The sequence below is a fragment of the Bemisia tabaci genome, chromosome 5 (assembly GCF_918797505.1).
Source record: "Bemisia tabaci chromosome 5, PGI_BMITA_v3".
Taxonomy (NCBI): Eukaryota; Metazoa; Arthropoda; class Insecta; order Hemiptera; family Aleyrodidae; genus Bemisia; species Bemisia tabaci.
In genome coordinates, this window is record NC_092797.1 from 32,781,355 (window position 1) to 32,795,086 (window position 13,732).

Sequence of the window (13,732 nt, forward strand, 5' to 3'; positions counted from 1 at the left end):
CATCTAAGTGTTACCAAATTTCCTCCATCAAAATATTTCATTTTGAATGAAATTATGAATTCTTTCCCGTGAAAATTGAAGACACCATCGCTCAAATTGCCAGTGCAATTCGCTGAAAAATCAGAAGAGAAAAATGCACAAGATTCCGATGAGATTGGTATTTTAGCGAGGGAAATTTGGCAACATTCGACTGCTCATACGCTGTTTTTCCTCCGTACCGCAGCGTGGACCAGCTCAGTGGTGGGCCCCAGGAGCTCTTGCGGCATTCCTCTGGACCTATTTAAATCAAAAGGAACTATACCCATTGTGACATGAGCCTTTACACGTATATGTTCTTACGAGTCTCCGGGCTCATGTCACAACGGATATAGTTCCTCGTGATTCAAATTCGTCCCACTGTGTTCCGCGGCGAGTCGCGACGGGGCGCTGGCGTTAGAGGAGAAAGTGAGGCTCAGCTCACGGTTGTGCGAAGGTCAGGAGCCTCGCGAGTGGCACTCGAATTCTGTCTGAAAATTACAGCGAAGCAGCGCAGCGCCCGCACCCCGAACACACCATGAAGGTAAGCCACCATTTCTCTGATTATCTCCGAACCCTGCCAACGTTTTTCCCTGGCTCCGTGGAAATTCGCGGAGGCGTCAGGCCTCGCCGTTTCACTTTTCCACGCCAACTGCCTTCTGCGTTGCGAAGTTGCTCGGGCCCCCCGCGCCGCGCGCCGCGACGCGAGTCGATCGGTAGGCTACGTCGCACACTGGATCGCGTAAATAGGAGAAGTCGGACAAAATTTGGAAATTTCAAACGCTTATAACTCCGTTTATATAAAGCTTTGAGGTTCTGAAAGTGGTTTCATCGGTTTTCATCGTGAAATTTGCTTCCAGAAACACCCCTTAAAGTTTAAAATGTGACGAAATAAACATAAAAATTTGCAGTTACAGTATAAAATGTTTTGTCCGACTTCTCTGATTGACTCTATCCACTGTGCGTAGCCGTCGCGTCGCGTTCCTGGTTCGCCCACACGGATGGCCGATCTCCGCACAGTGAAATTCCGTCTTGGCTCGATGGCACTCGTCTGATAGTATCTCTCCAAGAGCCTCCCAGAGTTTCCAGCGCCACTGGAAAAAAAAAGAAAAAAGAAAAAAAAGAAAAAAAAACATTGGATCTGGAGTCCAGACTCTTTAAAACATTGACAAGAAAAAATACTCTTAAATTCAATCGGATTTTTGCTTGAATCAGAACGAAATCCGCTTAAATTAAGAGTCTTGGTTCTTGATTTAAGCTAGATTCTGATTGAATCAAGAGTAATTTTTCTTGCCGATGTTTTTAAGAGTCTGGACTCTAGATCCAATGTGTTTTTTCCCCCAGTGGTCTGGAAAACTTGGGATGAGTCAGTTGCGATAGTCAAAGAATCACGTTTTGATCAGTCACACTCATAGATTAATAAAAAGTAATAAGATCTTCTCAAACGCCAAGTTCTATGTCCAATATTAATGGAGGTATTGGTATCGCTCAGCAGATAAACACAGTGTAGTTACCGTGTTGAGGAAAAACGCCGTATGAACCTTCAGGCGTTGCGAAATTTCCTCTGATATAATACGAATTTCATGGTAAACTTATGAATATTTTTCCTCCATTAGCTAATTTTGATCGCAATTTTACCCGAAGTTCGTGAAAATTTTAAGGAAAAACATTCATAACTTTCCTAAAAAATGGACTTTTTATCGAAGAAAATTTGGTAGCGCTCGAATGTTGATACGACGTTCTTCCTTCGCACGGCAGCATAGGACGTCATCCTCTGCGGCAGGGCATGCTGCCGTGCTGAGGAAAAACGCCGTATGAACCTTCAGGCGTTGCCAAATTTCCTTCGATAAAACACGAATTTCCTGGTGAAATTATGAATATTTTCCTTTGGATTTTTCAGATAATTTTGGGCGCAATTTCATCTAAAGTACCTGAACATTTCGAGGAACATTATTCATAAATTTCCTTAAAAATAAACATTTTATTGAAGGAAATATGCCAACTCTCGAATTTTCATAAGGCGTTCTTCCTTAGCAAGGCAGCATACCGTAGCATCTTCCACAGCCTTGTTTGCACCAATGAAGCATTAAACCGGAGCTAGGCACAGGGAACGCGAGTTTGAAAGTGACCCTCTATGTTTCTAGCTTTTCGTTAAAGTCTCCTTGAAAGCACCTCTCATCCTGTTCAAGTACATACAAGCGAAATACAAATCATTGAGTCATACTGACTGAAAACAGTCTAAAGAAATGAGAATTTGCAAGTGACCTTTGTGTTTCTAGCTGTCAGTTAAAGTCTCTTTGGGTGTCCCTCTCGCGCTGCTCTTGTCCGTTTTCAGGATGCGTATATAGTAACATTGAGAGCACAGCTAATCGGGAGATGCAACTTAATAAACTTCAGCGAAGGGTAAGGTTGCATCACCAAATTTGAAGGAGAACTAGCAGCGATTTCGTTTCCAAAGATGTGACGCGACTTGGCGCGGCGGCGTCGCGCAGCGCCACCGGTGGGTTAAGCAGCGAGTGCCTGGACTCCTGGAGAGTCAAAACTCCTTCAATTCCGTGCGTATGCAACACAGACATCCTAAAAGCCCGAATAGTTGCATCAAGGCGTTACACGAAATTTGCCTTGTGTTCTCCGCATGCGATACTAAGTCGACAGCTCAGCTCGTTTCTTTTACACCTTAACCTAATTCCAGCGTTGCCTGTTGTGCCGATGAAGTGAAAAATTATTGATTTTCATCGCGACCTTCTGCATTCTTCGAAAAATGCTTTGATCGTTGAAACGTATTACTGCGTTTCCGCTTTTGGGGTTTGCAATTCTGAACATTTGCGCGTTTGGAATTTTACCGTTGTAGGAGGTTGGTTTTGGTTAATGCATTTATCTATTGGTCTATGCATCTTTAGTGAAGAAGAGAAGTATGTTTTCGGAAAAAGTTTTGGAAATTTTCAAAAAACGCAAGCATAGAAAAGTTCCGTGTACATTTTTATGGGTTATGAAATTAGGTGGAGAAGAGAGAGAGGGATATTGAATGAAAAAAGAAATGAAACCCACCAAATGTGCAGGTCTGTCTTGAGATTAGAAAAGCTTAAAAGGAAATATTGGTGTGTTTTAAAAATTATTTCTTGCCAAGCCCTCAAATCATGTTATCAGATCGTACAAAAGTTTTTTTTTTTTCTGTTGTTTAATGGCTTTGTGTCAAGCACCTGCAGCCAACTTTAGACTAGTTACAAAAGTTGACTTATCGTAATTTGTGCAAATGCCCAATTTTCTGTGAGCATTCGCATGCACATTTTCGCGCAAATGTTCACCAAACGGCAGACGTATACAAGTTACCTTTAAGTTTTCACCGATTGCCGGACGAATGTCGCATACCGGTTGCTCAGCGGAGCGTTGTTGAAAAGCGCCGGAGTAGAATCCAAGGTGGTCGCTGCTGACGGGAGGATCCAGGATCCAGGACAGGGCAAGGGTTAAGTCGCGGTTCCACAGGAGGAGAGCAGAGCGAAGTCGCCCACACGGCAAAGCTGCGCGATCGAGTGCTGTGACTTAAAAGCTGCCGCGTGATCAGAGAGAGCAGCATGGTTCACATTTTCGAGATCAAGTTTCCTTCAATATTCAAATGATCTATAGTTTAAAGTAGAGTACCTGTATAGCGAGAGTATAGACAGATGTGAAACTTCGAAAATTCATCAGACCTTCACCGATGCCTCCGCGAATAAAGTTAGGGCCCAGAAATGCAGCCAACCTATGAATTTCAAATGTCCAGAGTGATTTACAAGTACAATTGTTACGAACCGTCGTTTATAAAGCATGTGATTGGCTTACTTTTTGCATAATTTTACTCATTTTTGCGAAAGAACGCTCATTTATGTACATTCTTGGCCATCTTGGTTGGAATTGAAATCTGTAGGCTGGCAGTGAAATTTCGTGTGTTAGAAGTTGCTCAGAAGGGTGGCTGCACTTTTGGGCCCTAAGCTCTCCATCAAGCGATCTGTCCATACTCTCGCTATAAAGGTACTATAGTTTAAAGTACACAAATACGATTTATTTAAGCTGCTGCGTTGATTTTCTCAAAACTTTATTTTTGCACCTGCTGCTCTCTTCGATACAATGGCAGTCTGCCTGTTGCCGCCGATACTTGATAACACTAACATCCGTAGCAACGGGCAGGTTCATAAAAATCGTGGCACCCTGTTGCGCGACTTGATTGCGCGGTTGACTGATTTTCGCGGGCAACTTTGCGTCGCGCGCTTCCTGTGGAAGCGTGGCTTCAGCCTGAGATACTCCGCTCTGTTCAGAGCTTCGGGAAGATTTAATATTAATGAATAAGCCCGCGCCCTTTGAATACGCAGTCAAAGCTGTAGAGCGCCGGTGCGGCTTCTCTTAGATGCATGCCAGAACTACCGCCATACTGTCATTTCGTTCTGACAGGGCATTCCCTGCTTTGTTTATCCCACCGAAATATGTGTGAGCAGACGGTATGTTTAGCAACAGAGGCAACAGCAAACATAGCTCAGCTGTTTTTTTCTCGGTCACTAATGTTTCTGTGTAGGCGGTGTGAGTATTTGCTTCGAGCGTTTAAAAAAGTGCCTTGTTGTGGTAATTATTTATTTGCATAACAGGGAAGTTGTTGGGGTTGAAAAATCACTACTCATGGAACATTTACTACAAAAATTATGTGAACTTCAATGCTGAAGCAGAGAACCTAAATTCCAGAATTATCGTGACAAGATGCCTAAAATCGAGGTGCGACAATTAATGTAACGTTGCTTTGAAAAACGAAAAACACTGAATTTCCGCTTGATTTCGAATTTCTCGGAGACTAGTAATTATATGAACAGTGCTAGGTCTAATGCAAATTTTAAGCCTCATTACAAGGGTAATGTTTCTTTTGCGTGAATTTTCGACTACAAACAAATCATACTAAGATTCAACACTTCCAACACTTAAATGAGTTGGGGAACACAAAGGAAAATCTTGGAGACTTAAACGCATGCGTATAGAAAAGTAAACCGTTCATGGCGTGACCCCTCCCTTCGTGCAGTCCTGCTGGCCAGAATGGCCACTGTGAAAAACACTCTTTTTTCCAACTCTCTAATGAGTCACTTCGGGGAATACACAGGAAAGCTTGGAGACTTAAACGCAGCGATAGGAAAGTAAACCATTTCATTATGTGACAACTCCATATTCGTCCAATTTCATCGGCCAAATTAGTCATAGAGAAAAATATTTTCTTTTGCAAAAACTTTTAATTCGAATAAAAAGATCTAGGACAAATAATTGTAGAAAAAGAAAAAAACTAAAATTTCAAAATTTAAAAATTCGTTATTCACGGAAGAAGATACGCAGTAGATCGCGATTTTTACTGACAGAGAAATATCAAGAGGTGAAATTCAGAGTGAAGCTTCCAAAAAGCCCCATGATGCCAGAGAAAAGCTTCGTAATATGATTTAAATCACTTAAATCATGTACGTATGCTCTTTACATGTGACATAAAAAGTAGCAAATAGTATCGTATTACAAAAAAGGTACGTATCAAGAACATAAGGTTTCACATGAGGTACAACTAAAAACATTATCTAGAGGAAGTAAAAAGAGGCTTTGTTGAAGATCATGGAGCGAGGTATTTGTTATCAGCGCAAGACAATACAAAAAGTTTGGCTCTTCTCCTAAATTTTATCATTCTTCCGACAGGGCCGTATTAAGAGGGTAATGGGCCGCAGCCCATGGCGGCAAAATGTAGGGGGCGGCAAATTTTGCAATCTTTTTGAATGTAGGTATCAAAAAAAGAGAGAGAAAAATCGGATTCAGAAAATAAATTACAAACGAGAAAAGGCGACAAAATCTCTCATTTCCTGAGAGTAATAGTATAGTAATTATTAATTTTGTCATCTTTCGCTGATACAAGAGACAGCGCCTTTAATTAGTCGAGTTAGGAGAGAAAGTAAACACGCAATTCGACCTAGAACGGCGCGGCGGTCGGCATGCAACGCATAGCGCCTACAAGACTGCATGAATACTTCACGCATTGCGCCGAACACACCGCGGTCAGCAGCAGTCGGCTTGAAACGCAGAGCGCCTACAAGACTGCATGAATACTTCACGCATTGCGCCAAACAGTGAGCGGTCAGCAGCGGTCGGCGTGAAACGCATAGCGCCTACAAGACTGCACGAATACTTCACGCATTGCGCCAACACGGCGCGGCGGTGGAAGTTAAAATTCTTAACCACATTTATGCTTGTTCTTTCATAATTTTTTCGTTCGTTTTTTATATATGGAAGGCCTTGTCCAAACAGGGATGGGTTTACGGAACTGAACTTTTGTTAGTGTTGACAGGGCTTTCACAAAAAATGTACCAAAAATGCCCAACACGAGTAAGCGCGTCTCATACACCCCTCTCCCACCGGCACGTTCACTTGATTGTTTTTCTAGATCGTATTCGACAGATCACACAGGTGAGATTATATTGATAGCGATTGGTTCAATATGTAACCACAGCCTCAAAAGTCAATTTAGAAATCTGAGGTAACGGGTCTCATGTGATCGAATTTTTATTCTCTCGAGTTCCAAATGGCAATGAAAAGTGAAATTGTTAGGAATTTTTTTATTTTCAGCTTTTCCAAATTAAATCCTAAAATTTTTGTTTGAGGTTATGTTCTATTCTTTTGAACCAAAGGATACATCGAACCACTATCGAATACGATCTATTGATGTTTCAAAAGGAATGAGAAGGGGGCGGAAAAATACAGGTGGCCCATGGGCGGCAAGTAGGTGAATCCGGCCCTGTCTTCCGAAAGCTTAGTTTAATGTAATCCCTCATCTCACTTAATTGCAAATAATGTGGCCAGGAGTGCCCCGCACTGGTTGTCCAGTACATACTGAAACTAGAAGAAACAAAAGAAGCTTACAGGCATATTCATATTAATATTCAGGCTCCATTGTCTTCATAGTTTTTGCACTCACTTAGGGATGAAATTCATCCATTTTCAGAACTGGTCCTAATTTTCTAACGCGCACAAATTATTTTTCTCTTTCGCCAAAATAGAAGAAAGGAGAGCTGAGCGTAAGGCCTTGTCTCCACGAGACGTTTCATGGGATTCGTCCCTTAGTTCGGAATGAAACTTCGGGGTTTATTTCCCGTTAGGCGAAACTATAAAATTTCTTCCTCTTCTCTCTGTGTCGCTCTTAAGACTCCATAAGGACTCTACTTGGTACTGTGATTAGGATTAACTAACTCAATATTTTTGTCAACTTTGCATGTGAGATTTTTCCCTGGGACAAATCTCACAAAACACCGCATGGAGATAATGCCTAAATAAAATGACACAGAAAAGGAGGAGGCAAGATCAAAAATGTGCATAAATGGACCGCGTTTAACAGAAAGGAACCAAGCCACATCTGCTATTGCCAAATTTAACTGGGCAATTTAATTTTTTACGAGAGAACGTTAATGTGGATTCCTTTGAAAATATTAAGGAATTTGCTTCGTACAATGGATAAAATCCGCTGTTTGCACGAAAATCCGCACAACCGTTTTCATGTAAAAAATTGAAATGCCAAATTAAATTTGGCAATAGCTGATGTGGCTTGGTTCCTTTCTGTTTAACGCGGTCCAAATATCGGTTGAAATCGGTTCATCACAGCCAACAGGTGCATTTTTCGTAGCTCGTATCACAGCGGAATCTCCTCGTGTACTCACCACACCCCTCCCCGTGGGATACCCGGGTGTACTATGGTCTGCGGCTGAAATTGGCAACGCGAGGCGGGAAGCGGGAACAAGTTCGAGGCTGGTGCTGCTACTGGTCGGCTGAAAATGGACTGTAACGATCATAAATCAGCGGAGCATGTTGACTCCCAAGTTAGCCGGAGCCACGGCCGTATCATTGGCCGCAAATTAAAAATTATTCTCACTCTCAAGTCTCCGGCGCTGAAAATGGTAGCTTTCAACTTTCTTCCATACTCCAGCGACCTCGAGCGGCCGCTCCGAGTAAACATTGAATTAATGTTTTGTTTCTTTGCGGCTCGAAAAATGCCGAGCCTCCCAAGCAGGAGTGCGCCGCGCCGCGGTGGCTCCTCCACATTTTTCTTGGCGTTTCGTTCCGGGAGGTCAGCCGTCGCCACCACCGCACCGCGACGGCGGGCGGCCGCGGCGACGCTCTGCCCGGTCCGGTTCTCGTTTTTCATTCGATCGTGCTGTACTGCCTCATTGTCCAGAGTCTTGTTAGAGTGCGGGGAAAGATATGGAGAGCATGTTCAGATGAGTCCTCTCTTTGTCCGCAGTAAGGTCTCCTGCGAGATTTCGCTGGAACAGGAAGAAGGGTCAGAGCATGTAGGAACAAGTTCCTCCGACGCAGTTAAAAAATTCCTCTTTCATGGTTACTGCATTGAAGAAAATATCTCTGTGTATTTACTAAGAAAAGGGTAAAATTACCAAGAATTTAGGGTTCTATGTGATCCCAGTTTTTTCTTGGTAAAATTGCCATTTATGGAATTGGTAATTTTACCGAGAAATCTCGGTAAAATTAATGAACTTTCTCGGTAATTTTACTGGACCTTGGTAAAAACGCCAATATTTTTTATCGACTGTGGTAGAATTACCGAGATAAAATGGCAAAGTTACCGAGAATGGATTACCATTAAAAGTGGTATTCTTACCTGAAGAAAGTAGTAAAAATACCGGTTTTTAGGTAAGTTTACCAGTCTATCTTGGTGAAATGACCAATAATTCGTAAAAAAAGTGAGATGGTAAAGGTACCAACGGACCTTGGTAAAAACGCCGAAATTTTTTTTTCAGTGTGTCGGTTACTTAGAGGAACTTTTTTTTCAATATTTTTGTCGACCAACCAAAAGGACTCGTGATAAAAAATAAAATTTTCCGGTACTCACTTGCGGTGATATTTTTACTCGTACGAGACGCGTTTTGGAACTTGATGCTCCATCCTCAGTCGGCAGCGAGCACAAAAAGACTTGGTCGATCGACCAAATATTTGGTCAAGTCGACCGAAATTGTGGGTCACTCAAAAATCTGGGGATGAGAAAGTTATTGATCTGTCTCAGTTTTAGTTTCGAAAATTTGAAAAACGTTGTAATATAAATCTTTCCCTGGACTCCAATATTTAATTTTTGCCGATTTCTTTCTATTCTTTTTAATGCGGCTGAAAGAGCTCCATTTATTGATGCTATTACCTCAGTTTCGTCAACAAGTTCACTTGCGTCTTTTCCTTCCTTTAGACCTCAACTTTTTCCTGCGAGAAATGACTCAGAAGTCGCAATGAGCGCACCGAAAAGATTTGATCTTCACTTCTTACTTCATGATCTATACGAAAAAAAATTGCGCATGTCTGAGCTTATCTTGCTCCAAAAAATATATGTCGGTGAAGACATGATTTGACAAAGGTGAGCCTCCCTCGTCTCGCAACTCCATGCAAAACTAAAAGTGGTTACCGCCATTTGACTGTGCGACATTTGACCGTGACAGTCCGTGTATGACTGACGAAAATTTCCTTCAATTCAATAGCTATGCAACAAACACGTCATGGCGCGTCTCGGCAAATCTACTTGTACGCCCCATGTTAGTTTGCCGCCTAGGGAAACCAGTATATTTTACGTCCTCACAAAAGGACCTATCTGACTGAGAAACTCTAATGAAATATAGGTTGTTTGTGAAATGAGCCAGAGATATTAGTGCCTCATTGCAAAATATGGTCCGTGCAATCAGGCCCGCCACATCCCATCTCGGGCCCTGGTACCAATTTTCTGGCCCGGGCCCCTAGCACGGGGGGGGGGGTCCGGGGGGCCTCCCCCGGGAAATTTTTGAAATTTTAAATCTATTTGGACGCATTATGAAGCTCTTATGATGGAGATTTTCCATCAATTTCTGCAGAATAATTACGCCTTTTTGTTTACTTTCAGCACCAAAAACTTTCGAATTGTTGCATTCAAAACATCTATAAATTTTTTTTTGAGGGGGCAGATGATAATTTTCAATTCTATGGGGAGCCGGGCCCCCCTGGACTCCCCTTTCGTACGTCTATGGCAAGGGAGTTAAGCCATTGAAGTCGAGGATGCCCAGACAGGAGCCTCTTAGGATCCGACAACGGAAGAAAATGAAACACAGTTACTAAAAATATCATTCTACATAAACTCAAAATCTTGAAAATCTCTAAAAAAGTAAGAAAAATTTTATAGTGCCCAAGCGTGTTTTTGAAACTTTATTCACCTTTTGCGGAATTTTTAGGGTAATTTTTTCACTTTTCCCTACGAGACAAGGGTTACACATGAATTCGTAGTGGTTTGTCACCTGCGTCACGGGCCCCTCCAGGGCCCGGGCCCCGGTACCAAGGACCCAGTATCCCCCCCCTTGTGGCGGGCCTGCGTGCAATAACTCCGTCGTTTATAGACGAAGGAGCGTAACTTCATCCAAAATATGCAACATTGTCCACAATAACTTAATGTTTAAGAACTATATCGATGGTAAAAGTGCAAAAGCACATACTTCCATTTCGATGTTTCAAAATGTCTGCTCTTATATTATTTTTTGGAACAGAAACAAGTCATTTTTATGGCTTGAATATACAGAATATTCTGCTAATAGAGCAGAAAAATCAAGGAAGTTCCCCAGAAATTAGGTCGACTGGTTTTCCGGAATAAAAAATATAGTACGAATGGAAGCTATGAACCGTCGATATGTTATTTCTAAAATGATTCAAAAATGGTAGTTTTTCGTTGTATAATGTGGTCAAAATGTCTGTCCAAAACTACTTAAGCTAATGTTTGCAAGTTTTTTTTTTTTTTTTTTTTTTTTAAAAAGAAATTTTATTTAAATATATCGTAACTACTACAAGTGTTTCTTGTATCTATCTACGTGGCTTAAAACTAAAACTTAACAAACTGCATTAATTTTATATGTTAACGTTAGATAATACTATGATTATCTAAAAGAACAGGAATTGTAAATTCTCTGCCTTCTTTCTTAAATGTATTATAACATAAAGGTTTTTAGTTTAATGGTTTTGCATTCTTCCTTTCACCCTCATTCACACTCCATTCACACTCTCACTCATACCTTACAGACTACTTAAATCTTGATGGGAGTTCAAAGGTCTCCCACCTTTTTAACCTTTTCACAGGTATTGTACTATCTAAAAGGTTTAAAGCCTCTACATTGATATGCTTTTCAATACGACATTCATATCTCTTCGTTGTCTCAGCAATTACTTGTCTAACCGTGGGTACCTCTAATTCTCTCCTTATGTCTTCGTTCCTTACGAACCATGGTACTCCAATAATTTCTCGTAGAACCTTCGACTGGAATCTTTCTACCTTATTTATATTAGATTTGCTTGCACAACCCCATAGTTGTGAAGCATACTGCCATATAGGTTTTAATATTTGATTATACAGCAAAATTTTGTTTTTCTTTGACAATTTTGATCTTTTGCCTAACAACCAATACATTTTTTTATACTTTTTATTTAATTCTTTCACCTTGATTCTGATGTGATCTTTAAAAGTAAGTCTAGAGTCTAAATAAACTCCTAAATATCTAGCGCTTGTAACGTAAGGAACTTGTTCATCTTCTATGAGAACTGGTAATTGTGGTATTTTCCTATTTGTAAAAACAGTATGAGCAGATTTACATGCGTTGAGCGTGGCGCCATTGTCAGAAACCCACTCAACCATTTCATCGATAGCTTTTTGTAATCTATGATTAGAGATAAATATGTCTTTGTCTCTTTCTGCTAAGGCAGTATCATCTGCAAAAGTGCCGATAAAGCCCCTCTTCGGTTTTGGGATGTCGCTAGTGAAGATATTGTATAAATATGGGCCCAGGCATGATCCTTGCGGTACTCCTGCCTTTATTCTTCTATATGTTGAATAACAATTATTAAATCTAACTCTAAATTTTCTGTTCTCCAGGTAAGATTTGATTAGCTTATAATGATTAAATGGTAAAAAAATTCGTATTTTGAAGAGAAGACCCAGATGCCAGACTTTATCAAAAGCTGCTGAAATATCTAAAAAAATCATCGAACATACTTCTTTATTTTCCAATGTTCTCTCTATAAGACTCACAACTCTGTGCACTTGTTCTATGGTAGAATGTGACGCCCTGAAACCGAATTGGTGATTTGGTATTATCTTTCTTTCTTCTAAAATTGGCAATAGTCTTTTTAAGTAAGCCCTTTCAAATAGTTTACTTACCACTGACAATAATGAAATCGGCCTGTAGGAATCTACCTTTTCCATGGGTTTATTTGGTTTCGGGATAACAATTACTTCCGCAGTCTTCCAGGATTCTGGCACATATCCTATTGTAATAATTGCATTAAGTTAATAGAGGAAAAATCAGTGTTTTCAGTCAGGAATGGAACGAGTTCATCAGAGAGGAAAACAACCCACATTAAGTTCAAACGGAGAAAAAGAGGTTTGAAGTTTTATCGCTGCATAAGGCTCAACGTGAAAAATAAACTTTAACCCCTCTTTTTACAAAGGAAATGTTGTTTTTAGACTTTTCTTTTTTGCAGGAGAAAATACGGCTAGTGAAACTCAAAATCATTCTTAACTCAATTTTTTCGAAAGTGTGGGTTGGTTTCTCTCTGATAAACTTGGTCCAAATGCACAACAGTTTCTTTATTCATTACGCATTAAAAGTGTCCCCTTGATTTTTGATTTTCAGATGTTATACCACCTATTCTCTCTGGCCCTATTTATTGCTCTGGGAGGAGGCTCGCCGTACGACCCAGACGACCCGCTCATCGAGTCGGTGCTGCCGCCGAAAGACGTAGCATTCGAGGCGTTCTACCCCAAGTCCGCTTACGGAGTCCCGAACGGAGCCGCTCGTCCACCCCACGGCCACGGAAGCTTCTACAAACACCGGCATCCAGCCCTCGTCGACACCAAGAATGCCCCTGCCTTTGGATTTAGGTTCGACGGCCGACGCAGGTTTAATTACGACTGAGATTCTCCTTGAAATTCTCCTCTATTAAAATTTTATATTCTTCTCATTCAAGGGAGTTCTAATTTGTCCCTTCCTTTATGCCCCCTAAGATTTTTCGCAGAGCATCCAGTACCAAAAGCAAAAGGATTTTACTGCCGTGCATGCTGGGCAGAGACAAATGCTGAGGCAGAACGCCGTACGAGCCTTCAGACGTTGCCAAGTTTCCTCCGATAAAAACCGAATTTACTGGGAAAATTGCTAATATTATTTTCCAAAATTTTCAGATAATTTTATACGCAATTTAATCTAACATATCTGAAAATTGCAGGGAAAAATATGCATAAATGTTGTCAAAAATACATGTCTTATCAAGGGAAATTTAGCGACTCTCGAATGATCATACGGCATTTTTCCTTAGCACAGCAGTTTAACCGAAAGGAGTTAAGTTTACTGAAAAATGAGAGGTTGTTGCGTGAATTTCTTTTTTATTTAGGAGAGTGGAAACCATTCAAAATTTTACTTGTAATTCTAGTCTAAATCAGGAGACAGAGACTAAGAAAAGGAAGAAAAAAGGAGCGAGAAGAAGAATAAGAGAAATAAAAATAGGGACAAGAGAAAAAATATAACTTTTTCGGCTTTCTCTTCTTCACTTTCCTCTTTTTTTACATTCCACCGCATCTGATTTTCCTTCCTCTCCTGTTTTCTCGTGCGTCATCCATAGATATATGAATCTTAAGATCTAGGTCTGTTGCATGAACTAGGACTATATAACTGCAAGATCG

The 13,732-nt window shown here is 40.8% G+C and overlaps 1 protein-coding gene across 1 annotated transcript; it reads left to right on the top strand.

The window, feature by feature from the left end:
* Positions 1–372: 372 nt before the first annotated feature.
* Positions 373–13,010, top strand: LOC109037329 (uncharacterized). The gene is made up of 2 exons (XM_019051927.2): positions 373–559; positions 12,690–13,010. Exons 1-2 carry the CDS (start codon positions 554–556, stop codon positions 12,969–12,971), a joined length of 288 nt encoding a protein of 95 aa, XP_018907472.2. The 5' UTR covers positions 373–553; the 3' UTR covers positions 12,972–13,010.
* The last annotated feature ends 722 nt before the right edge of the window (positions 13,011–13,732 follow it).